Here is a 26,981-nt window from a genome sequence, read left to right as displayed (position 1 = left end):
ACTGCCCAGCTTTTCTAAAGGAGGGGGAATGAGGTTTGCTGTATCATGTCTGGCTTTATGGGATTTATGTGGTATTTTGGTTGGCATTTCCGGTCATGAGGTTTTTCTATCTGGTTTTAGGGGGTTTATATGGTATACTGCGTGGCTTTTAAGTTCATGTGGTAGACTAGATGTGTGTGTGTGTGTGTGTGTGTGTGTGTGTGTGTGAAGGGTCATATAAAAGGCTGTCCGTTGAAGACGACCTCACTCAGGTGGTGTGGACTGTTTAAGGAAGTGGAGTCATATTTTCTGGGGTTTATCCAGGTAAGGCAGCAGTCATAAGGATTTATTATTGTCTCCTGAAGGTTCTCCCAGACCTTTTGTGAGTAGAGGCTTGTGAGGAGTGACAGATAACATGTAAGCCAGACCAGTTAGCTGTGTGTGTGTGTGCTGTGTGTGTTGATGCCTAGCTCTAACGTCTATTTTCGTCAAGTTGTATTCCATGTCTACACTGTTTGTCTGCCATCAAATTTCCGTATCGTAATAATACATCAGTGAGTTGTGGTAATTGATTGTATAAATGGTAGGAAATGCCAGGCAGCTGATGTAGTAATGTTTGCAACATATTGATAAAACTCCTTTAGATGATGGGCGTTGGAGTACGATAACTCAGATAATACTGATTTCATCTTATAAAAACTGTCAGGGATTCAAGTAGCGCAAGTGAAACGTATGGTTGAATAACTATCAATAAACATGAACAGTCGAAGAATATTTCAAGATAAAAATATTACCCTCTGAAAAGGGGCAAGTTGTTGTTAGGAAAGACAAAATGCTTACGTTTGAATAGTCAGTGGCCATACAATTATGCCACATCAATGGCTACAGCGGTTATAGAATGGTCTAGTGCGTTGAGAATGGTTATGGACAGATTCAGAGGCTATATAAACCGAGGCTGAATCTAGAGAAAATACAGACCTGATTCAGATTTTATTACAATTACTATTAACATTGGTTTCCCCTGGGAATGAGAAAAGAGCCGAACACAGAGGAAGCCCGCTAAATCATACGGCATTACGAATTACCAAGTCGAATACATGTTTTGAGAATGTTGCCCGAGAATTTTGGAAGATGTAAGTGTATACAGGATATATATATATATATATATATATATATATATATATATATATATATATATATATATATATATACAGTATATATATATATATATATATATATATATATATATATATATATATATATATATATATATATATATATATACAGTATATATATATATATATATATATATATATATATATATATATATTTTTTTTTTTTTTTTTTTTTTTTTTTATACCTCGTCGCTGTCTCCCGCGGTTGCGAGGACGGACGAATATTCTAAGAAAAGCGCTCCCCTTGGTGTAGACATTGCCACCCAAGACGGTAAACAGAATAATGGGCGATCCAGTCTGAACAAGTGGACGACAAACATCAACCAGATCCATTAGAATGCGCTGAACTTTAACATTTTTAAGAACCCAGCAGCCCGTCAGGGGTGGAGAGATATTGTGCATCGGTTAATGTTGTATAGAAGGCGAGAAACACCTCAACACGGAAAAAACAAAGTTAACCTGTTGTTAAGAAACTCATCTTCATCAAGCATCAGCCACGTACACACTGCAAAACATTTGTTGGTAGCCATGTCATTGCACCTCAGGACTCTACGTTCGTGAGAGGTAATTCTAAGATATTCCTTTGTTCACATATTCAAAAGATTATGGTTGATATTGATGTATATAGGTTTTAAGATGAAAATAAAGGATATTAAGGTATTTCTGTCAGCTACTCATATTGTTTAAGAAACAGAGGTATTTGCCTTGAAAAAGAATGTAGATTGGTGTTCTTTTCAGGTATCTTGCATGACAATAGATATTGGTGAGTAGTACACAGTTGCTTACGTGTTATTTCCGCAAACATCTATTGGAAACAATGTTTATTTCCAGAAAACCACAGGACTGATCACTCCAGAAGTTTTTTATTTACAGTATGCATGTGAAAGCAAAAGTTGAATAACATCATAGCATATATTTAGTAGCTAAGGTCCAGATAGATAAGAAAAAGATGGTCTCAAGAATATATTGATTCAAACCTCCCGGGTAAGTATGTAGGGAGACAGAGGGCTGGGATTGGCCAGCGTCTGCCAGCTGTTGGGGGGGAGAAAGATCTGTGATTGGCCGGCGACCGCCAGCTGGTGGTCGGTGTAAACAAACGTGACACAGCTGGGCCGACCCCCCCAGACACCCCCACACCCCCCCTCCCTCCCGCCTCGTACACCAAAGGGTTAGTCATGTTTTGCCCCATTTCGTCATCTTATTAGTGTAGGTCATCATGAAAACGCATTATCAACAGTTGCCTTATATTTTCCCTCCTCCTTCAGTAAGTTCAGATGGAGGTTGAGGACAAAAGTGTTGGGGATGGATGTGTTGTCATTACACATTTCTTCTCGGCTTAGCAACAAACAAGTATTGCATGTGTGGCAATTGCAATATTGCCGCCTCCAACGTGGACTGGCTTGCATCAAGGAGAGGAGGTACCTGTGTGTGTGTGTTGGGTCGTGTCGTGGGGAGAGATTTTTAGGTCTTGGCAGTGCAAGACGCGTATGTTGCACTGGTTTTTGCAACAGCAGATTGAAAAGAAATGAAAAGAGGGATTTTATGTAACAGCATCATGGAAAGGGGGGTTCATTGAACAGTAGTAATACACCGTCAGATATTTGGGGTAGACTTGTGTGTTTCAAGGAAAGAGTTTGATGCCTTTATCCTTTTCTGGTTTGCCGTAGCTCCATATATTCCTGATATGGCGAAACAAAGTGATGATAATTCTTTCTTTGCATAGACACCAATATTGTAAGTTGTAAGAAATATGTCATAAACTCAGGTATTATAAGTGTTTGAAGGCTGTTGCAGAGGACAGAACATGTTTTGAGTAAAGTGTGCAGGGTATTGCAGTGTAATCTTAAAGACTGATCAGTTACTTTATTGTTTTGTGTTTTAAGGTTGTTATTTAAGGTGTGAATGATCAGTGTCAGGTACTTGGGTCAATGTGTGAACCAATAGAGAATATGAATCTGACACAATTCTTGGGATGTTTAGTTCTTAAGGGATGTTGAGATACTCAGTAAAGGAGATAAGATATAGGTGGGACTATGATTTTCATTATTTTGCTTATTCATTTTGCTTTGCTGGATTAAGTTGCTTGTGGAAATACGATGTAGGGGGAAGTTAAAGTATAACCAATGCTTGTTGAACATTCATTTGATTTCATTCATACTGCAGCACTACAATACTTGCTTTGATATATATACTAAATGCAACACAGTACCTCTGAGATAACTCTTTTGTCCCCATCAAATCCTATAACTTTTTGTGATTTGGTTTCCCAAGTTTCTTCCTTGTGTATCTCCCTTGAGGTAGTTTATTAATCTCATACCTTTTGCTGTTTCAAAAGATGACTTCACTTTGATGATAGTTAGACAGGCCTGTGGAATTCAGTGACATGATTTGAATATTGTTTTTTGGTTTTCAACTGTTGAAGATACAGAGGTGAATGATAACCAGAATCTTCAGACAAGCTTATGCATGATAGACGTCTTCGTGAATGTGGGAAAAGACATTCATATTGTTCATTATTGATTGAGGACCTCTTTTCATCAACAAATAATTATTATGAAGTATGCAAGTAAGGAAGTAATTCAGTAGACCATTTTAATGAGGTATATTGTCATTGTTATATTTTTATTCACTTGCAGTTCATGGCCTTGTTGAATGAAATTGTACGCAGAAAGTTCTTTGTGTAAAGTGCAATAAATGTGCTCTCATTTAGGGTGTATGGCAGACCTGCATTGTAAGTATTAGGTTCTAAGAAGTTCTTGACTGTGCTTCTGTTATGAAATTAACATACAAAAAGTGTTGTTGGCTTTGATTACTTTCACTTCTTTGTGAATAACTGACGTCAGTAGTCAGTTTTACTGGAGACGTTTTCATGTCGTGATGTAGTCATCACTTTTCTGTTAACCAGTATGTAGGGACTTTGGTAGGTGCAGGAATTACAGTAGTGTCATGTATGATTTAATGAATGAAAGAAATCCATTAGATACTTTATTGAAAATAGTGTCACAAAAGGTATCAGATTATATTTAGATATTTTAAGTAGTTTCACAGAAAGTATTGCTGAGGAATGTTATTTTCCGATGGAAATACATTTACATGATTCATGTGGAAAGGGTCAAGGTTACAAATGGTCAAGTAAAGTTAATGAGGTTTTGTTTTCACATTGATATGATAGTGAGTGATTAATCCAACTTTCATTTCTGTAAACATAGCCATTGGTATATCTTTAGGGTTGATTTATAACCACTGGAAAATATTGTAAGTAATATGACACATACTTCATCTGTACAATAGGAAAGTAGCAGGGAATGTAATTTAAGAGTGTGCATGTATTACAGAAAACTTTTTTTTTTTTTTTTGAGGAAACCCAACTATCTCTGTTCAGAAATTGGTCCTTAGGATATTAGAGACCCAGAGCAAGTAACTCTTCTACTTAAAACTAATTTCTAGGTTTTTCATTTAGCTCTACAACTTATTATGATGCAGATCAGACCTGATTTAATGTAACTAGTATCCATTTCATGGTATGTCTTTAGTACTTATTTATAACCCTCTGGAAAATATGATGAATAATACGGCATGTATTTTACCTGTATGATAGGAAGGTAGAAAGGTAAATAATTTTAGAATGTGCGTGCATTGCAAAAAATGTTTCTTGGAAGAAACCAGATTACTTCTGTATAGTTATTGGTCTTTGGGATATTAGAGACCCATAGCAAGTCACTTTTCTACGTAGAATTAATTTCTAGGTTTTTCATGTAGCTCTTCAACTTTTTATGATGCAGATTGATTAATCAGCATGTTCTCAACAGGTTCTCTGGCTGTGGGTTGCTAGGGTAAGTCGTGTCAGAGACAATGACCCCTACCAAGCAGCCAATAGATTTCCTGATATACTTAATTCTGTTTGGATCAACAATCTTTGTCAACAAGGTATGTTATACATTAAAATTTTTCCAATGAGGCATGCAAAACATTTTGATAAAGTGATCTTTTTTTCTGTCATTACCAGAAATCCAGGTTCTGCAAAATTTTATTTCAACTAAGAGTCTATCTTGTATATCACCTCTTCCCTGGTTTTTCTAGTCTTTCTCCTCAGTATTGTTGAAAGTTTCATGTGTGGAGTAGATTGTATTACAGTTCAATTTCTTGAGAAAGGGGGTGGCTGTGTTGTTGATTGTTTAGTTCGGAGTTTCAGTGTGTGTATGGATCATGGTGAGGTGCCTGAGAATTGACTGATTGGGTGTATTGTGTTATTGAATAAAGGCAAGGGTATTAAAGATGAGTGTTCGGACTACTGAGGTATAAGTTTGCTGTGGTTATTTGATATGTTTTGTGGGAGTAATGATAACTGATAGCATGAAACTTAGGAGGAGTGATATGGCTTCAGAAGTGGTAGAGTATGTATGAATCAGGTGCTTGCTTTAAAGAATGTGTTTGAGAAATCTAAGAGAAACAGATCGATTTGCTTGTAATATTAATGGATCTAGAGAAAGCATATTCATAGGGTTGATGGAGATGCTGTGTAGAGGTCTTACAAATATGTGGTGTGGAAGGAAAGCTGCTAGAAGTGGTGAGAAGTTTTTATCAAGTGTGTAAGGCAAGTGTATGAGTAGGAAAAGAGGAGAGTAAGTGGTTTCAGGTGAAGGTTGGTCTGTGGCAGGGGTGTGATGACACTATGGCTGTTTAATTTGTTTATAGTTGATGTTGTGAGGGAGGTAGATGCTTGGGTCTTGGAGAGAGGGGTGAGTTTGCAGTCTATAGGGGATGAGAGGGCCTGGGAAGCAAGTCAGTTTTTTTGCTGATGATACGGCACTGGTGGCAGCTTCAAGTAAGAAACTGCACTTGGTGAATGAGTTTAGGAGAGTGTGTTAAAGGAGGAGGTTAAGAGTTAATGTGAATAAAAGCAAGGTTATTAGGTTTAGCAAGGTGCAAGGACAGGTTAGTTGGGGTGTGAGTTTGAATGGAGAAAATTTCGAGGAAGTGAAGTCTTTTAGATACTTGGGAGTGGGCATGGCAGCATATGGAACCAGAAGTGTCATAAAGTTGTGGAAACATTGAAGAATGTTTAGAGAGAGATACTGTGTGTGTGTGTGTGTGTGTGTGTGTGTGGGGGGGGGGGGGGGGGGGGGGGGGGAGCAAAATGGGCATGTTTAAAGGTATTGCAGTCCAAATGATGTTGTATGGATGTTGTATTTTTTAGGCAATATTTGGTGTGAGGTGGTTTGATTGAATAAGTAATAATTGGGTAAGATAGGAGAGATGAAAATAAAACTAAGGAAAGGAAATTGCAGAGATGGAGTGTGGTGGTGAGGTATGATGGGTAGTGACAAGCCTGTTTGCAGATGAGACTGTATTGTTTCCTGAGAGCAAAGAGGAGTTGCAGAAGGTTGTGAGTTTTATGATGTGTGTAAGCATAGGCGATTGAAGGTAAATGTAAGTTAAAGTAACTCGCTGTAGACTTTTTTCAAAACCCTGTAGCATAAGAGAAGAAAATGCACTAAACCATGCACTAAACTACAGATACTGAAGGAATAGAGTGGAAGAGTTGAGAGAATCTAAGTGTTAAGGGGCTATCTTGGGTAAGTTTAGTGATATGGGATGAGAGATAAGGGAGGGAGTAGAAAAGAGTAGAGGAATCACTGGGTTTCTTTATAGAATAATTAAGAGTAGAGATGTAAATATGGAAGAGAAGAAAGGATAAAGGGATGGCATAGTCCTTCTGACCCTGATCTATGCAAATGGAACATTGACATAGATTAAGTCACAGAGGCCAAGAATCCAGGTTGTGGAAATGAGCTATTTAAGAGGAGCGTGTGGTATGACTAGAAGGAATGAAGTAATAAATGAGGGGATGTACGAGAGATTTAGTATGGCCGGGAATGAACAGAGAATGTATTGCGGAGTGGTAGAGTGGGTAGAATGTAATACTTTGATGTGGTATGGGCATGTGGAAAGAATGCAAGATGGGGAGTGTGCAAGGTGAGTGTATTATTATATGATTAAAAGGGTTGTTGTGAAAAAAACCACCTGTGAAATGGTAAAATAAAGTGGAAAAGTACTGGAGGGAGAGAAATTATGGAAGAATGCATGGAATGGTGTATGTGAAGAAGGCATGCAAAGACAGGGATAAGTAAGACTCTTTTGCCATGGTCACACCCTCGATGGAAGTTCCCAGATGGAGAGAATGGGTGAGGAGAGGTTGACAAAGAGGATATATGTGTCAGATGTGGAGGGAACAAAGAGAAGGAAAGACCGTGGTTCACTTATCAGTCATCAAATTTGGTCTTAACATTCAAGTTGATTGATTTTCCTGTTTATGTTGATTGCCAATGCCTTTGATTATATATATATATATGATTCCTAATACTGTATCATTATTCTTTGCAGTATGTATTGTCAGTGCTCAACTTCACATACCCTACAATTTTCCAAGGTTGGCAGACTTTGGTTGGGGGTATCCTCTTACGGGTGCTTCTCTCCAATAAATGCCTCTCTGTTTCTGCTACAGACTTAGATAAACCAGGATTCATTTCACTGTTACCATCATTCCTCTTCTTCTCAGCTGGAATTGTTGCAAGTTCCAAGGCTCTTGCAAATTTGGTGAGTTATCTGTTCTCTTAATGTAATTTTTGGCAGATACACTGACTAATCCAAAAGAACTGGAAAGATTTTAGAACATTTTGCCATTTATTATGAAACACAGCATGCACATCATCATATACATATTTGTGTAAGCTATTCAGTAGCTGTAAGAAACAGGAAACAATGAAAACAATGTAAGGTGAGTTTGCAGATTGATAGTTATGAAATACTGCATGAATAGTCAAGGCAGTTGTATAATTACACCTGAATATTTGTTTTTGTGCTATATATGACACCACTCCTGTTTACACAGGGTAGGATCAGGTAAGTGTGCACAGCCTTTAAATTCACTCATACAGATCCTTTTCTTATTTCCAGTTTTTAAAGTAAGACATGAAATGCTTTCTTTTTCACTTTACACATTAAGTTTATTCATCTTGTTAGATTAAAGTACTCCATCCATTTACATTACTTTTTTTTTAAACAAAGCAGTTTTGTTGAACAAGTTGATAAATCATTCCTTTGACATCATCTGAAATATCTCGTGACCACCTGGAATGTTGCTAGTCTCTTTAGTCCCCTTATTACATCTATCCACCTCTTTCTTGGTCTGCCTCTTATTGTATCTTGACTATATTGATTTATATCTTTTTGACCAGCTTGTTATCCACCTTACAGTCTACATACCCATGAATCTTTATAGACTATTATATGTGTGCCTTTAAGTGAATTCCATATGCTTCATATCCTTCTCATATGTTCACTCTGTACTCTGCCTATCCTCCTAATTTCAGCAATACATTACTATAGAATTTGTGCATTTCTTCCTTGTATCTTTTACCCATCCTTGTCTGTATGAACAAAGATTTCAAATGCACACATCAGAGTTGGGCCAAGTAAGATTCTTGTACACTGTACACTTGAATTCTTTCCAGCCTCCAGAATTTTCAGTACACTTCCAAATTTTCTCCCTTGCAAAACTCTGTTCTTAACTTCCAATTACTGTTGTCAATGCACTTTATTCACAAATGCATGAAACTTTCACTTCTTCACCATTCAAAGTGATATTACTCTGTAACATCCCATCCATATCTTTAAAAAAGTAGAATCTTCCTTTTACCTACAATTTCTTTCAGCATGTTCCTTTTACACTTTTGTTTCCAGTTTGATGTTCACAAGCACTGCTGTGCTTTTGGACAGTCTGGTGGTAGGTACTCTTTTACATTTTTTGTAGTTGGAATTTCTTCATTTCCATCTTAAACATAACCTAGTTCCCCTCACACTGGAATGTTGGAAACCCCCTAATCTGCATTCCTAAAATTTCTGAAGGTAGACTCAAGCTTTGAAAATTTTTGGAATATGTCTGATACAGTTCTTTTGATATGATCATTCATAACTCTGACATTCACCCTGGCAAAAATGCTAGAGTCTCACTCCTTAGTAAATCTAAAGGTGATTTGTATTAGATTTTGAAGAATTTCCAGGAGCTGAGTCACGATCATTTGAGTTTTTCTTTAGCCTTTCTAACAAAATTATAACTAGGAAAACTCAAGCATCATGGAGGAGTGCTTTGAAGATATCTTTGTCTTTGGATTATATACTGCTGTCTCTGTTTTCGGTCCATCGTTGCGATCTTGTGTCTCGGAGAGCTTCTTAGTACCTCTTCATAGCTTAGGTAGATTTTTGACCCTGTAGAGTTGGGTGGTTCTCTGGGAATGTGACAGTTGAATGTGCATGGAAAATCTCTTATTTCTCTTAGCTTTTGGGCCAGGAAGAAGATTTTTTGAGACTTATGCATTGTTTAGACCTAGTCTTTCAAGGCTGAGTTCACTGTCTGTGGGTAAAGGTTTTCTGAGGTTTCCCAAGACTTTTCTATAGTTACATAGACATTATTACTACTACATAATCCTAAGGACCCATTTTCCTGGTAGATTAAAAGTTGGATTACGAGTAGTAGCCAGGAAAGTATGGACTGCAGTGGGGTGAGAATTATTGTATGAAATGTTAGCTGGATATTCAGACAGGTAGGGAAATCTAGAACATCAATTGCCGTTGGTTGCTGTTTACTAAGGGAACATCAGTTGATGTCGGCCACTGTTTAAGGTATGATACAGATTTCTTTTAAACTGAGGCTTGATGATCTGTTTATGTCATTGTGAACATTATTTTTTGTATATTTTTATCTTACAGAAACTGTAGTCTTAGCGTTTACTAATAGCATCTTAATATTTCAGAGTGTGCCTGTGTTCCTCTGTTTGCAAAATACCTTAGGTGCAATGCTGTACCTTATGGAAATTGCTCCAAGCTTCAGAGGAGGTTCTGGACCTGTTCCTCTCCTGGCCAGCCTTGTTACCATTGGAACAGCAGTAGCTGCTGTTCTAGCTGATATTGATATGACGGTATACTCTTGAAATACATTAATTTTGTTGTTTTAAGGTGATCACTCTGGAACTCAGAACAAGTTGGTTTAATTTCAAATTGATTTTTCATTGTCACAATAAGTTTTTAATTTAACTGATATTTAATTTTCATTTTTTTCATGTTATATTTTTATAGTTTTCAGATTCACCATACTTCTGGATGCTTGTGTATCTAGCATGTGTTGCAGTACAGACTCTACATTCAAAGATTGCTGATGCTCGCTATACGGATGTTGACCGCCTTTACTTTTCATATGTCTTCAGGTGGGCAGCTTAATCTGTTTCCAACACTACACCCTGCACTGCCTCATTTCCTCACACACACATACACCAGCATAGAGACAGAAATGTCAGATCGGATACTGCCCATAGGAAAAAGTAACCACCTAGTACTTGAATCTAAGAGTATGGTTAGTGAGGATATAAAAAGTAGATTAGAAAGAAAGCCAAACTCAGAGAGGAGATGCAGTTTTGGTAATCATATAAAGCAAAGTAATTTCTGTGGAAACATAATCTGAGAAATAGGATTCTACCCAGAACATAGAGAGCATTGTTTCAGAAGTTTTTTTGCAATGTATGATAAGGAGCTTAGAATCAAGAAGAACATAGAAGTGTACTCTGGGGAAGAAATAAGTGGCAGGCAAGCAACATTTGAAAATTAGGAGAGAGTAAGAAATGAGCACTGGTCTCCCTCACTACAAACAGGCAGACAGGGGATATATTATCAGAATATGCCATTTAAAGCAAAATTTCCCAATGGGAAGATAGGTTTTTTCAGTACAAGGGGTTTGATATTCCAGATCCCCTCCCCCAGATGCAGTATTCCCACTTTTGTGTATTTTACAAAAATTAGATATTGAAAACGTATGTAACTTTGGGGGTGAGCTAAAATGGTTTGGACATGTGGAGAGAATGATTGAGGAGAGGTTAACAGAGAGGATATATGTGTCAGAAGTGGATTGAAGAAGGAGATGGGGTAAACCAATTTGTGGATGGAAGGATGAAGTGAAAAAGATTTCAGGTGAACATGCAGCAGGGTGAAAGGTTTGCACATGATAGAGTGAATTTGAAGAATGTGGTATACAGGGTGCTGTCAGTAGACTGAAGCAGGGCATGTGAAGTGGCAAGGGTAAACAGTGGGAAGGTCTTTGGGTCCTGGTTGTGGATAGGGAGCTGTGGTTTTAGTGTATTGTACATGACTGCCTGAGAATGGTTGTAAGCAAATGAGGCCTTTGTTTGTCCTTTCCTGGCACTGCTTTGCTCATGCAGGAACTAGCAGTCAAGTATAAAAAAATATGTATGTATCTGTGGCACATGTAGCTACCTCGCAAACGCGGGAGACAGCGGAAAAAAAAAAAAAAAAAATCTGTAGCACATAAAACTACTGAGAAAGTATATAGATGAGTAATGCTTCTATTACAGGCTACAGTTTTCAGTATGAGTAGATGATGTAGTGTGAGTGTAAAACAGTTCAGTTTGGTCATCATGGTCATAACCAGATAATGGCAGCAGCATTTGGATTTGTGAAATGTTTTCTTCAAGTGAGCTACATGGTGTACTCTTAGCCAAGAGACAGCTTGACTGAATTACAGAGCTTTTGATATTGTGAGCTTTCCTTCTGATTGACCATATGCTGGACTTATTGATGCTATGTGCATTGCTTATATTTGTGTATAGTGGGTGGAGTTAATTCATGATGACTTAATAGATACCCACCCTTGATCCAGTATTTTTTTTCTCCAGTGTTGTGGTCTTGGCTCCTGCATCTCTATACTTGGAAGAGGCCTTTGAAGTGCTTCATTTTCCCCATGCTATGCGATATGACTTCTATGCTGGCTGTCTCCTCTCAGGAGTATTGGGACTATTCCTCAACCTTTCATTTATGAAGGTAAGCCACCTAATGCATTCTTGATAAAGATGTACTAGCTATGTTGTTGTAGGATTATTAGTTGTGTCACATGTTTTGGCTTGAATCCTAACAGCAAGATCTCTGAAAACTAGGAAGAAATGTGGAAATCCATGCTGTTTTTTTTCCTTTAATCTAGATCCCATCAAGAATTAGAGAGTACTATTTTGTCAAACACAGAATGAGTGTACTTTACATTTTGATAAACAAGTTGATTGATTACCTCCATGTGGGTGTACTCTCATGCTTGTGTGTATAGCATAAGGAGAAATGTAGGTTTTGAAGAATGAAAAAATTTTTCCATGAGAGGCAGTGCCATGTGAGCAGTTTTTCCAGTTTTTCTTACCCTGTCCAGCTATCCCCTCTCATATGAAAATCGTTTTCATGGTGCATTTTGGATGTCATTGGGAAGGTGGGACAGCTACGGGCAAGCCTGAAAGCCTGATAGCGAGCAGAGGCTTTAATGATTGGTGACTTAAAAGGTAAGAGAGGCTATGCTACCTAGCCAGTCTAGAGGTTAAATAGGAATCCAAACCTCAATATTCTCTGAGGAGTATCTCATTCTTGCTTGACACCACCACAGAAAGTAAATTGTTTCGTTCTTCATGACCTACCTTTCAGTTTGAACGGTGTAAAAATTGAAAATTGTGGATGAGTTTATGTATGCAGGGATGAAGTTTGCTAAGGAAGATAGTAGGAAAGCTGAAATTGAGTCTTACCAGGGGGAAAAAATTAAAGACACAAAAGTGAATGGGAAGAATCCCTGCATAGAGTGTGCAAGAAGTATGCCTGAGTAAATACTTGATTAATGAATAGATGTGAAACCCTGGTTTATTTTCTTTATCTGCTTTATCCCACCATGACAAGTATCCCCAGAAACAGACAACTGAGTGTTTGGGGAAAAATTTACTCTTATCTCACCCCTCTGTAATTACTTTTGGAAAGTAATAATACATGAGGATTTCCAGTCCTCCATATCTGACCCTCTTAGTCATCTTTTGTGATATGCAGGAGATGCATGGGTAGCATTCTTTATTCCCAGTCTCCTGGGGTATATGTATGATGTTAAGAAGGTAGACAAATTAAAAATGAAGGTGAAGTTAATTGTGAATAAAAGTAAATGTGAGTAAAAGAAAGATTGGTTTTTGAAAGAGAAGGAACGTAAAGTGTATGTATTGTGAAAACCTAGAAGCTGTGGGTGGGTTTAAGTGTTTGGGATTGAAGTTCTGTAGAGGTGTGAGTGAGCTAAAGCTGAGAGTTTAGTCTTGCAAAGGTGAAAAATTGGAGGTACAATGTAGAAATGAAGTGATTCAAGTGTAGATTGTGCAAGAACCTCAGATGAAGGAGTGCTTGATTCTCATGTATGGATTTGAAATACTAGGTTGTATTAGAAGTAGAATACCAGTAGTAGAGATAGAAACTTTGCATAGTATAGTTTCAAGTAGGACAACAGTTAAAGAGTGAAGATGTAAAATGGATGTGTGTTGTGACGAAGAGTGGTTTAGTCGGATGGATATATGTAAAATAGAAATAATGTGTAATAATGGTGTTTAAGATATAGGAAGGTACAAACCACAGATAAGGTGTGCAGTAAAAGAACTCATTAGAGCTAGAGATATTTCAGGTGAAGACATCAGAGTGCATTAGAGCTGTTTTCTGTGAATGCAAATGAATTAATTGGGAAAATTGACTTAAAATACCAAATTGAAAATAAGAAGTGCCTTAAATGGACTGAAAATGTGTTGGGGATTTATATGAATGAACTGGTAGGTTGCATGCACCAGATCTACCCTATGTATATATGAGTAGAATTAAAGTTAATATGGCTTGATTTCTCCTTACTCTTAACTTAAAATAGAATTATAAACAGAGTATAAGGAAACAAGTTTAGCATTTTTATGTCAAATCTAGGTTCTGAGGATGGTTGTAATTCAGGTGGTTAGAACATTTATAGATTTTTTTCTGTTTTTTTGACAAGTGGTTTTTTCACATTGTAATTCTTAAATATTGTTTCATACTCATGAGCTGTAACTTCAGCATTTATACTCCCAAGAGGATTGTTTTTTCTGCATTATTTACTGCCAGGAGTTGAGATCCATGACTGATTTTCACAAGTCATTTTTCAGACTAGATGAGTTCACAAGGGTTTGCAAAAAGGTAATGCAGTTTTGCTAATGTAAATATAATCCAGGAAACAAATTTTTCTGAATCCTTAATGTTTTTCACTTCCTCCAAAATTTGTAAAAAAAAAATTTCCTTGTCTCTTCCTTTACCCTTTTAATAATCTCCTCACATGTTGATTAAGGCTAAGGCTTGAGTGGTCTTTTTTTTTTTTTTTTTGTAACTGGAGCCTCCAACTGTTAAAAACTAAGCTTTATTTCATATGCAACATTACTGGCAGCAGCAGAACATGATTCAATAGAACTTATTTTCTCCCACTTTCTCTTTCTCATCCACATTTTACAGGTGACACAGTTGAATGTGGACACCATTGCATATATGTGTGATATCTCTTGTTCTTAATATGTTCATCACATAAGAATTTACTTTTATTCAGACCTATTCCTTTTTTGATACTTTAAAGGATGAGTCCAGTTTATATCTGCTTTTATCTTCTACAATATCTTCCTTTGCATTTATCACTGTATATCTATACTGTCTGTATCCTAATTTACTCCCTCTCTTGCTACCTTGGCCTTTACTTTAATTTCCACTCATATTTTTGTATCAGAAACACTACTAAATGACAAATTCATTATATCCATCATGATTCCCTGTAAATGCATCGTGGTGTTGTGTACTCACAATGTACTGCATATTGCATAAACATGTCTTACTCTCGTTTAGCACAGTCTTCTGAGATCTTTAGAATCCTAAAACAATTTTTGTGTATGCTCTTTACAGGCAAAGTTATGGTTAGGTTTCTTCAGCTTTGGATTTTATGCAGGCCTTTGGAGTAGGCTTAATGATTATATTTTGTTGTTGACTTGCTGACTGCCTTTGCAGGTTCGAAGACATAACTTCTTCTCAATAGTGGATGCATCCGGAAGATTGCTAACATCTCTCCTAGCACTTGCCACCTTTGCTGATGTAACAACAGTGACGGTTAAGATGCTAGTTTGCATAAATCTTGTCTCAGCAGTATTTGTACCTCTTCCCACTCCTAAAGATTCAGATGTGATGGATGAGGCTAATGAGCCACTTAAAGAAGGAGTGTAGAGTGGAACTTTCAGTTTGTCCATTCATGTTACACATTTAGTGGTAATAAAGATCTGCCAATGTATACCTGTGTATGGAAATTTGATTACTGTTGATTTGGAATGAAATTATTTTAGTAATATTTTCAGTTCAAGCAAACTGTTACTGATGTCACTTCATCGTATACTTGTTTTTTCTTTTCTAATATTGAGGATTTATGCTGCAGATTTGTAATGTATAGCAGCTCATGCTTTAATAATTCATCTCATTTTTTATCATTCACCTTATCATCATCAGTAAATGGTGTAAGCTTTAGGTCTTCCTTCAGAGAGTGTAGGACATACTGTACCTGTATTTATCTAAGTTATGAATGATCATTGGGAACATAGTTAATGTAGTTTAGTATTATTATTACTAATTTTTTGTTGGGTAGAATGGGAATAATCCCATAATGTTTAGCATTTTTAACATGTAAATTTGAATCAATAAGAGTAGCTGGTTATTTTATGATTTGATATGCTTAGTTGAAGAGACTAAAAGTTTTTGCTCATATAAAGAGAAAATTTATTTCCTGAGCTCATTTTCCTGTTGAGATAGTCACTGTTAAAAGTGTATGGTAGTGGCAAATATTTGCTTTTGCAGTGGGTAATAGGGGTCTCATTCTTTTTATTAACATTCCAGAGCTGTGTGTAGAAAAATAGCAGCATCAGAAGTTTGTATAGATATGTAAACTACTTTTTAATGTTGCATTCAGTTTTATAGTCTCAGTGTGCTTTTATGTGTTAATGTTCATCTGTCAGAGGGCTCCTTACAACCAGTACAGAAGGACTCAGTCAAATAACCAATGGCTGTGGTAGTTTTTCTGTATAGGATAATCCCAGTTATATATGATCTAGAGATATAGCAGTAGCTGGTCTCTTCTTTAGAAACTGGTAGGATTTGACATTTGATACGCCCATCAGTTCTTATAATCGTTTGAATATATGGAAATAGTCTCTACTATCTGTAACTATTTTGAGATGAATGGGGCTTTGTTGGATACCTTTTATTGGAAATTTATGCAGGGTTAGAGAGTTTTAAGTGATTTCATTGTACAATGACCATTTGTGACATTGGTTGACGGACAGATAATTGAGCTTCCATTTGAAAACCTAGATCATTACGCTTGAAAATTACTAACTTTTTATAGCACTGTATTTACCAGCCAGGTGTGTGGAATTTGTTATTATTTATTGTTGAGTAGTTCATAGTTTCTGTTTTAATTTTTTTCATACTCAAACAGTGTAGATGTACCCTTGCCTATTATTTTGTTGATTATGTAGCATTGCTTTTCAGGTCTTTCACTTAACATTTCACCACTTTTCTTGTAAATATCCTTCTTCATGACTATACAGACAGTTATGCCGATTGATTTTTTTTTCATGTGAACATGATGTCCACCCAATTTGCTCTGCTCATGCGAGGCACTGGATTTTCAAATCGAGAGTGACCTAGATACAGATATACTTTTGCATGCAAATGAGACACTCCTTGACAGTCTCCATTAAAACAGTCAGCCAATCCTCAGATCAGTGACCCTGATATCTACTTGTCATCCCAAGCCTGTGTCCTGATTAAGCAGGTATAGGGAATGCTATTTAAGAAAATTGGCATTTGACCACGTTCCTTTTTGCCAGATGTTGTTTGTTAGAGAAACATGACCACTAAGGAAAATGCACATTAAGATGATGATATGGACCTGTGAGTTGTATGCTCTGCTAGAGGCAGGATTCTGCACCACAGAATACTTTCCAATGCTGACTTAGTTTAGGCTTGCCACAGAACTTGCTTTCAAAGAGGTTGCAGTGTCTTAGACATTCAGGATTTTTGTATGATATTTTCTTACATGTAGATGTTCAGAAACATGTACAGTACTTGAAAAAATTGAAGTAGCATATTGTCTTCATAGGAAATGCCATCCTTACAGTTTGGTGTGAATATTCCTGCTGCAAATTATTTTGAACATAGGCCTGCTGCTGTCTCACATTTAATTAGAGATTGACTTAGATTGATTTATGAATTTACAAGGCTTAGACTTGTGGACTTTGTCCCTGTTACTAATAATGATGGCCATGAGATCTGTAACACCATAAGTGGGAGTTTTCATTGGAATCTCCCCATCGAAAAGTGCATTATATTTATTGTATGTGGAAATGGAGTTCACTTGTTATGGACACTCTGTTGCCATGGCCACCCCTTTGAGGGAGTTCTAGTTGGAAACAGTCGTCAGGGACGTAGATAGATAAATAGAATAGAGTTATTGGGACCAACCACCGTGTTATCTGAAGATAGTGAACAATCCTCTTGGGTATTTTCCTGCTTTGGAGTATTTATCCATAGTATGGTGAAGGGTTATATCCTTTATGAAATGTGAACAATCCATTTGTAGATACTGTAGTGAAGGTCTCTGTGAATTGTTCCTGAATTCCAAACATGAGCTCAGCACCCTTAACATCATACATTCCCAGTTCAGCCCAACTTTCTGTATATATTGCCCCTGGGTGTGCAGCACTTATATTATGCCTGGTCATAAGGCTTGGGATAATATGATCTGTGTAATTAGTTGTGACACATTCAAAGTACAGTGTACAAGCGGTGTCTGTCATAAGCTGATTACTGTATGCAAGTTTTGACTTCTTTATAAGTACATTCTTGTGTTGTTTATGCTATCCTTTCATTTCCCTCATGATTGTGTCTTTAACCTTCCTTTGATAATCAAGTCATCTGAATCATATTATATACAGCATATTTTTTTTACTTGTACACCCTGATACATTATCTGTGTCTACCAACTTCATTCAATTTTACATCTTGTGTTTTGAATCCTCAGTCCAGCATCAATCTCCATCTGTTTCTGGGGATTTATACTGGTCTTCCACATTTAGCTAAAGGAAAATTTCTTATTGTACTCTTCAGAAAAGGGTCTCATTTAGAGGCAGGCAGTACTGTCTATGTCCCAAGTTTTGTCATATTGGACAAGGACCATGGTTTTTACTGCAAGGGAGAAGACCATAATGACTGAGGATTTAGCTTTTGATTTATCATCTTTTGAGACAGAGGTCCTTGGAGAATTACAAAAATTTCCCCGTTGTCACAGCATTCAAATCCATTTCATCACGTCTGATAGGTTGTTAGTCTATTCTACTTTGATCCTCAAATCATCCTTTGTACTTCTTTTCCCAGTCAGACCATTTGCTTCTAAAAAGTTTGTGAAATTCAGTTGGCTGTTGTTTTGGCAAGCTTGACAACCCTAGGATTGGTAATTTGACCAGACACCAAGGTCTTTGTCATCTGTAGGTACTCATTTCAAACAAGGAGTTTGAATGTGTGTATTTCTTTAAAAACTCTTATTCTGTCTTACGATGTAGGCAGATTCACACAGGACTGAAGTAAAGGTTCCTGGCTACTCCCAAATATTGACTCAGTTTGGTAAATGCATGAGAACTGATGAGATCTTTACTTGGAATTATATGAGTATTTAGTTCACTCCATTTTGGATATTCTTTGCCAAGTGTGTTAGGAAATATTCTTATAGAATTTTGCAAGAAGAAATATATCACTCCTCAAAGTAGTTTTTTCAATTTTCTTTCCCAAGTTTAATGAAACCTTTATGAAGCATGACTTATCCCTTGTCAAAAAAAGACATTTCACTCCTATTTATATCTGTCAATGTCCTTTATTGAATTAGAACTAATCCTAGCCAGCTGTCAAACTTTTCTCAGGAAATAATTTCATTAGCTACTATTTATTAATAAATGTATTATTAGAGGCTGCCTGTCAGTTTTGTTCATGCACTATATTGTCAACAAGATTCATCCAGTTGTATTTCTTTGCATCTCTCATAAATGCCCTTGAATTATTTTTTAGTTACAATATCACTTATCTGTATGCACACGCTTTATCAATGGTACCGCCATTACATTCTCTTCATATTTACTTACACATTGCCAGTAGTTCTCTACAAGTTGGATTCATACATCTAACTGTATTTTTAGTAATTGCTATATGTGTGTTCATATGTACTTTTATGATTTATATTTAGTAGTTTCTTTTCTCTGTACTTCACTCAAACCATCATTTATCTCTACTCAACTTACCTTATTTCATTTATATATAGTTCCTCCCTCTTGTATATGTGTTTTTGTTGAATTTTACTATATGTAGTTTTCTTATTCAGACTGACTTATGTAGTTTTATAGCTATATCTCAATTAGTTGAGAATATTTTTTGTATGGTCATAGCTGTTATTAAACCCTCTACAACCTGAAAGTATTTTCTCTTACATGCACACACAAAAGCCTGGTAGGTGGATGTATCAAGCTCGCATATGTAATTAGTTGCTTAGGCTCAGTATTATCTCAGACACAGTATGAAGCTACCCAGCTTTTTAAATTGCAAATAAGGGATTTGAAAATCATTATGGTAATGTACTTTGATGAGGATTGATGACTCAGACCAAAAGACTTGTTTCATAGTCATTAGATTTTGTAAATGAGTGATAGATTTGTATTGATTTATGGTGGTGTGGTAATGCCCTTTGTACAGGGGATGAGACTTATTGTTTTGTTATGTTTGTAACTCTTGAACAATGAGAATTGGGTGCTGTTTGATTGTTTTAAGGATCTAAATGATATTTACAAAGTTTGTACCATGATCCAGTATGATTACTTTTCTTTATATTAAAGAATAGTTTTTTGACATTCTGATTTTCTGGAGCCAAAGCTCAACAGCTTTTTCTTTTTCTTTTATATAAAACTCTACACGAGTTCTTACACCTTGTTTCACTAAGCCATACATAGCCCAGGATTGGGGTGAGGGATGTACATGAAGACTACGAAAGCTGTGAAAACATGACTTTGTTACCATTATCCCACATTTTGATATGTGTTATCATTTGTTGCTAAGTAGATGAATTTCTTTTTTTTCTTTGGAATTACTCATTTTGTCCCAATCATTACATGACTACTTGAGATTATGAGTTGTTTTTGTATTATTTTTTATCATTTTTAGTGCCTTGATATGCATAATTAATCTGTACTGTAGTTGCTGGCTGTTTACAAGTAAAGTAATTCTAAGTTAATACATAATCACTGAGACTGTGAGGGTTTTTCATCATTTGTCAATTATATTGATGGTGTCTTACTTTGGTATATCTCAGTTATGCAAATGCAGAATTACTTAGACGAGGGAATATAGATGATGTACGTTTCATAATAAGAATCAACAGTATACTGTACTTGGAATGTTTTTCATTTGGGTAGGCACTTGAAAAAAGTGGGAACAAGCTGCCAGATGCCACCCTTATATCGCTGTAAAATCTCTTCAAAGACATTGCATGTGTAATGAAATGGAAAATTTAGATTCATATTCATACTGAATTAGTCAGCCTAAAAAGTAAAATTATTGCAGCCAGATTAGTAATAAGAGTTGTCCATTAAACAGAAATAAATGATAATCAATTGTAAAGAATGCAGATAGAATGAATGATGGAGGTAACACAAAGACAGTGCACTGAGGTGGGTAAAACTGATTTATTGATTTCCAGGTTGAAGAAACTTGGAGTGGGAATGATCAGCTGGAGATCTCAGGTAAGGTTAAGTAGGAAATTGTATGAGTAGGTGAATTTAGAGATCTAGCTAAATATACAAAGGCTTTGTAATAAGGTGAGAAGCTGAGAAAACACCTTAGATAACCATGAGAAACTTTTTACTGCTTGAAGACGAGAACTTATAACATCAAAAGGAGGAATATTGAAACATAAAGGGTAAGAGTGATCACTATTTGTGACAAAGGAAAACCAAATGACAAAAGTTGAAGTGAAAGGGCCAGGTGGGAAGCAGAACCAACTTGGGCTTTAGAAATGTTACAAAGTTTGCACTTTGATGATGTTTTAGGACCACCACAGAAGGAAGCGTGAAAGAATGTAGGATAGGGAATTATGGCTTGACTACGTACAGAACATTAGGAGAGAGCTGCAGAATAAGACCAAAGACCCTGAAATATAAGACAGTACGGTTGAAGGGATGGCAAACAATATGATATAGACAGTGTTTGAGCAAAGACAAACTAGGGCAAATGAGGCAGCTGGGGGAAACCATGGAAAGATCTCTGGGGCATGGTTGAGGATAGAAGGCTGAGATTTTGTGCATTACTAGAATCTCCCAGTTGATGATCGATTCACAGATATCACTAGCGACCTAACAACAAAGCTGGAGAAAACATCATGTTTTCCAGCCATCCATAAACCATCATCAGAGTGGGAAGGTAAAATATATATGAGTACATATATGAGTAAATTTTTTGGGACACCCCATATATATATATATATATATATATATATATATATATATATATATATTGACTGGTTGGTAAGGTTATTTAATGTATGTATGACTCATGGTGAGGTGCCTGAGGATTGGCGAAATGCGTGCATAGTGCCATTGTACAAAGTCAAAGGGGATAAGAGTGAGTGCTCAAATTTCAGAGGTATTAGTTTGTTGAATATTCCTGGTAAATTATATGGGAGGGTATTGATTGAGAGGGTGAAGGCATGTACAGAGCATCAGATTGGGGAAGAGCAGTGTGGTTTCATTAGTGGTAGAGGATGTGTGGACCAGGTGTTTGCTTTGAAGAATGTATGTGAGATATACTTAGAAAAGCAAATGGATTTGTATGTAGCATTTATGGATCTGGAGAAGGCATATGATGGAGTTGATAGAGATGCTCTGTAGAAGGTATTAAGAATTTATGGTGTGGGAGGCAAGTTGTTAGAAGCAGTGAAAAGTTTTTATCGAGGATGTAAGGCATGTGTACGTGTAGGAAGAGAGGAAAGTGATTGGTTCTCAGTGAATGTTGGTTTGTGGCAGGGGTGTGTGATGTCTCCATGGTTGTTTAATTTGTTTATGGATGGGGTTATTAGGGAGGTGAATGCAAGAGTTTTGGAAAGAGGGGCAAGTATGAAGTCTGTTGTGGATGAGAGAGCTTGGGAAGTGTCAGTTGTTGTTTGCTGATGATACAGCGCTGGTGGCTGATTCATGTGAGAAACTGCAGAAGCTGGTGACTGAGTTTGGTGAAGTGTGTGAAAGAAGAAAGTTAAGAGTAAATGTGAATAAGAGCAAGGTTATTAGGTACAGTAGGGTTGAGGGTCAAGTCAATTGGGAGGTAAGTATGAATGGAGAAAAACTGGAGGAAGTAAAGTGTTTTAGATATCTGGGAGTGGATCTGGCAGCGGATGGAACCATGGAAGCGGAAGTGGATCATAGGGTGGGGGAGGGGGCGAAAATCCTGGGAGCCTTGAAGAATGTGTGGAAGTCGAGAACATTATCTCGGAAAGCAAAAATGGGTATGTTTGAAGGAATAGTGGTTCCAACAATGTTGTATGGTTGCAAGGCGTGGGCTATGGATAGAGTTGTGTGCAGGAGGGTGGATGTGCTGGAAATGAGATGTTTGAGGACAATGTTTGGTGTGAGGTGGTTTGATCGAGTAAGTAACGTAAGGGTAAGAGAGATGTGTGGAAATAAAAAGAGCGTGGTTGAGAGAGCAGAAGAGGGTGTTTTGAAATGGTTTGGGCACATGTAGAGAATGAGTGAGGAAAGATTGACCAAGAGGATATATGTGTCGGAGGTGGAGGGAACGAGGAGAAGTGGGAGACCACATTGGAGGTGGAAAGATGGAGTGAAAAAGATTTTGTGTGATCGGGGCCTGAACATGCAGGAGGGTGAAAGGAGGGCAAGGAATAGAGTGAATTGGATCGATGTGGTATACCGGGGTTGACGTGCTGTCAGTGGATTGAATCAGGGCATGTGAAGCGTCTGGGGTAAACCATGGAAAGCTGTGTAGGTATGTATATTTGCGTGTGTGGACGTGTATGTATATACATGTGTATGGGGGTGGGTTGGGCCATTTCTTTCGTCTGTTTCCTTGCGCTACCTCGCAAACGCGGGAGACAGCGGCAAAAATATATATATATATATATATATATATATATATATTTTTTTTTTTCATACTATTCGCCATTTCCCGCGTTAGCAAGGTAGCGTTAAGAACAGAGGAGTGAGCCTTTCAGGGAATATCCTCACTTGGCCCCCTCCTCTGTTCCTTCATTAGGAAAACTAAAAACGAGAGGGTAGGATTTCCAGCCCCCCGCTCCCTTCCCTTTTAGTCGCCTTCTACGACACGCAGGGAATACATGGGAAGTGTTCTTTCTCCCCTGTCCCCAGGGGCCTGGATGTGGAAAGGGAGCTGTTGTTTCGGTGCATTATTACATGACAGCTAGAGACTGAGTGTGAACGATTGGGGCCTTTGTTGTCTTTTCCTAGCACTACCTCGCACACATGAGGGGGGAGGGTGGGTGATGGGAATGAATAAAGGCAGACAGTATGAATTATGTACATGTGTATATATGTATATGTCTGTGTGTGTGTATATCTGTGTACATTGAGATGTATAGGTATGTATATTTGCGTGAGTGGACGTGTATGTATATACGTGTGTATGTGGGTGGGTTGGGCCAATCTTTCGTCTGTTTCCATGCGCTACCTCGCTAACACGTGAGACAGCGACAAAGCAAAATAAATAAATAAATAAATAAATAAAAATAATATATATATCCCTGGGGATTGGGGAGAAAGAATACTTCCCACGTATTCCCTGCGTGTCGTAGAAGGCGACTAAAAGGGAAGGGAGTGGGTGGCTGGAAATCCTCCTCTCTCATTTTTTTTTAATTTTCCAAAAGAAGGAACAGAGAAGGGGGCCAGGTGAGGATATTCCCTCAAAGGCCCAGTCCTCTGTTCTTGGCGCTACCTCGCTAATGCGGGAAATGGCGAATAGTATGAAAGAAATATATATATACGGCAACTGTTATAATAAACTTTTGTTAAACAATAATCTCCTGTGAGGTTTTTTTCTCAAGACGAATATTGTGTAAATGTGTGAATAATGCATTTTGATATGTATGTCTATGAAAAAGAGTACGTAAACGATACGTGTGGGATGTGTATGATAATGGGTGTCATGAGTACCATAAAGTATATGAATGTGCTTAGATGTGTGCAGAAGGTAATCACACCATGAAAACTCATTGACCGAGTGACTGGCTAGAGACTACAAAAATACGAATAAAAAGAAGCGGGAAAGCGAAAGTAATAGTTAAACACAGACTTGCCCCTCCCAGCCCAAAGCTTTGGAGATATCGAACACCACGACATAAAAGAACCATAGATACCACCAGCAGACTTGGCTGACAGCAGTAGACCTGGCACAGTGAGATCCCGTACTGGTGATGTACAAAGAAGGGAAATAATGCATGAGAAAGTGTCGAGTTCAGGAAATGAGTTTCGAAGACTTTCGAGAGGGCAGAAGTGAGAGCAATGGGGTGAGTGTTGCAAGGGTAAAAAACGGATCTCATTTCCTCGGAAAGGGCTCCAGCAACATATGCTTCCTAGAGTCTTCGAAGGACTAATCTGGGACTTTTAGATAGAAATGAAGTAGGCGAGGTTGGTTGGCCCAGGAGCGCATTACCCTCTACAACCCGAGGATGTACGATATCCAGTACGAATACTTTGATAATAGCGACATATTGGGTGAGGAGATGAGGCCATGGCTGCTGGCGTCCTGCTGCCGTATTATTACAATCCAGGTAAGACGTGGAGCGGTACAGGGTTCCTGTCAACATTAAAGATCAGAAATGTGAATGGATAGTTTGTGGATTTCTTGTCGTCGGTCATGATTTTAGATGTATATTTTGTATTGTATTTTTATGGCTATATAAATCAAGTCAAACGGGATCAGGTAAGGGCTATGTGCCAGGTTTTGAAAAAAAGAGACACGATTTCGTTTAGGAAAACTCACGTTTGATATATATATATATATATATATATATAATTGCGAGTGAAAAATGCGCAAAAAGTAAAACCGGTCATTACAAACCGGTAGTCAGCTGTTGGTTCTGTACAGAAGAATTGTTGAATATTTTTTAACAAGTTTTAAGTGTGCGAATTATCATTAATATTTTTATTGTAATTAATATCACCTCCCCCCCTCTTAATTGATCTCCCATTCCCGGGTTAACGAGAGCGCCAAGAACAAACGAAGAAAGGCCACATTCACATCCACCCCTGTATATAACATCAGTTCAATTTACTCTAATCCTTGCATTCCTCTCACCTTCTTGCATGTTGAGGACCCGAACGCTCAACATCTTTTTGACTCCATCCTTCCGCCTCCAATTTAGTCTCCCGCTTCTCCTTGTTCCCTTGTTCTCCACCTCTGACACATATATTCTCTTTGTCAGTCTTTCCTCACTCATTGTCTCCATGTGACCAAACCATTTCAATACACCCTCTTCTGCTCTCTCAACCACACTATTTATTACCACACATTTCTCATACCCTTTCATTACTTACTAGATCAAACCACCTTACACCACATATTGTCCTCAAACATTTCATTTCCAACACATCCTTCCTCCGCGCATGCCTTGCATTCATATAATAATAGTGGGACTACTATATCGTCAAACATATCCATTTTACCATCCCAGTTAACAATCTCTCTTTCCACACATTCTTTATCGTTCTCAGAATCTTCTCCCCCTACCTCACCCTATGACTCACTTCCGCTTCCATGGTTCCATTCTCTGCCATGTTTACTCCCAGGTATCTGAAATCTCACCTCACTTCCTCCAATTTTCCTCCGTTCAAACTCACACCCCAACTAGCCTACCCCTCCCTCACAGGCTGATCCTAGTAACCTTACTTTTGTTCACATTTTCTTTCAACTTCCTCCTTTCAAACACTTCCAAACTGTCACCAACTTCTGCAGTTTCACACTCGAATCTGCCAACAGTGCTGTATTATCAGTAAACAACTGACTCATTCCCAGGCCCTCTCATCCCCAATAGACTGCATAATCGCCCTTCTCTCCAAAGCTCTTGCATTTTCCTCTCTAACCACCCCATCCATAAAATCAAACAACCATGGGAACATCACACACCTCTGCTGTAGAACAACCTTCACTTGGAACCATTTACTCTCCTCTCTTCCTTCTTGTACACATGCCTTGCACCCTTGGAATAAACTTCTCTGCTTCTAGAAGCTTACACACCAAACCGTACATTCTTAAGACCTTCCACAAAGCATTTCTATCAACCCTTTCACATGTTTTCTCCAGATCCATAAATGCCACGTACAAATCCATCTATTTCTCTTAGTATTTCTCACACACATTCTTCAAAGCAAACACCTGATCCACACATCCTCTACCACTTCTGAAACCACACTGCTCCTCTGTTTTCAGTAACGGTGATAAGTGTAGCATTATTATTATTATTATTATTATTATTATTATTATTATTATTTTATTATTATTATTACTATTATCATTATTATTATTATCATTATTATTATCATTGATATTATTATTATAATTATCATGATAAAGTATTACTATTATCATTATATTCCCAAAGGACTTTTTCGTATGGCACACAATTCTTCGAAGTGCGCTCCAAGCAGGAGCAGGGTATATGATGTCCTTTGGAACGAGAAGTTTCTCGAGGAGAATGTACTCTTTTTTTTTCCCCTGACCATTAACGATGATAAAACCTCGCCGAAGGTGACATGGCTCGTGATGCAAACTCTTGTAGGTAGTCAGGAAATACCCATGTATACACACACATTATATATA

General features: G+C 37.5%; 1 protein-coding gene across 7 annotated transcripts; it reads left to right on the top strand.

Moving 5' to 3' along the window:
• The first annotated feature begins 231 nt into the window (after positions 1-231).
• Positions 232-20,068, top strand: LOC139749791 (UDP-N-acetylglucosamine transporter TMEM241-like). 7 transcript variants are annotated; one of them, XM_071664043.1, is made up of 7 exons: positions 232-303; positions 4,964-5,081; positions 7,539-7,751; positions 9,968-10,132; positions 10,290-10,417; positions 11,897-12,041; positions 15,066-20,068. In XM_071664043.1, exons 2-7 carry the CDS (start codon positions 5,007-5,009, stop codon positions 15,276-15,278), a joined length of 939 nt encoding a protein of 312 aa, XP_071520144.1. In that variant the 5' UTR covers positions 232-303; positions 4,964-5,006; the 3' UTR covers positions 15,279-20,068. The 7 variants fall into 7 exon arrangements, with proteins under 7 accessions (XP_071520144.1, XP_071520142.1, XP_071520146.1 ...); XM_071664041.1 differs by lacking the exon at positions 232-303 and adding an exon at positions 2,276-2,322; XM_071664045.1 differs by lacking the exon at positions 232-303 and adding an exon at positions 2,395-2,418.
• Positions 20,069-26,981: the final 6,913 nt, after the last annotated feature.

Source organism: Panulirus ornatus, chromosome 8 (genome assembly GCF_036320965.1).
Source record: "Panulirus ornatus isolate Po-2019 chromosome 8, ASM3632096v1, whole genome shotgun sequence".
Taxonomy (NCBI): domain Eukaryota; kingdom Metazoa; phylum Arthropoda; class Malacostraca; order Decapoda; family Palinuridae; genus Panulirus; species Panulirus ornatus.
The sequence above is the reverse complement of the archived record's forward strand: the minus strand, read 5'-3'. Positions and strand labels throughout refer to the sequence as shown.

Excerpts from the sequence above, each read along its gene's own strand:
- LOC139749791 (XM_071664043.1), top strand. The coding sequence starts at position 5,007 with ATGACCCCTACCAAGCAGCCAATAGATTTCCTGATATACTTAATTCTG. Across the intron at positions 10,133-10,289 it reads TAGCTGATATTGATATGACG|TTTTCAGATTCACCATACTT; the intron begins GTATACTCTTGA and ends ATATTTTTATAG. Across the intron at positions 10,418-11,896 it reads TACTTTTCATATGTCTTCAG|TGTTGTGGTCTTGGCTCCTG; the intron begins GTGGGCAGCTTA and ends TTTTTTCTCCAG.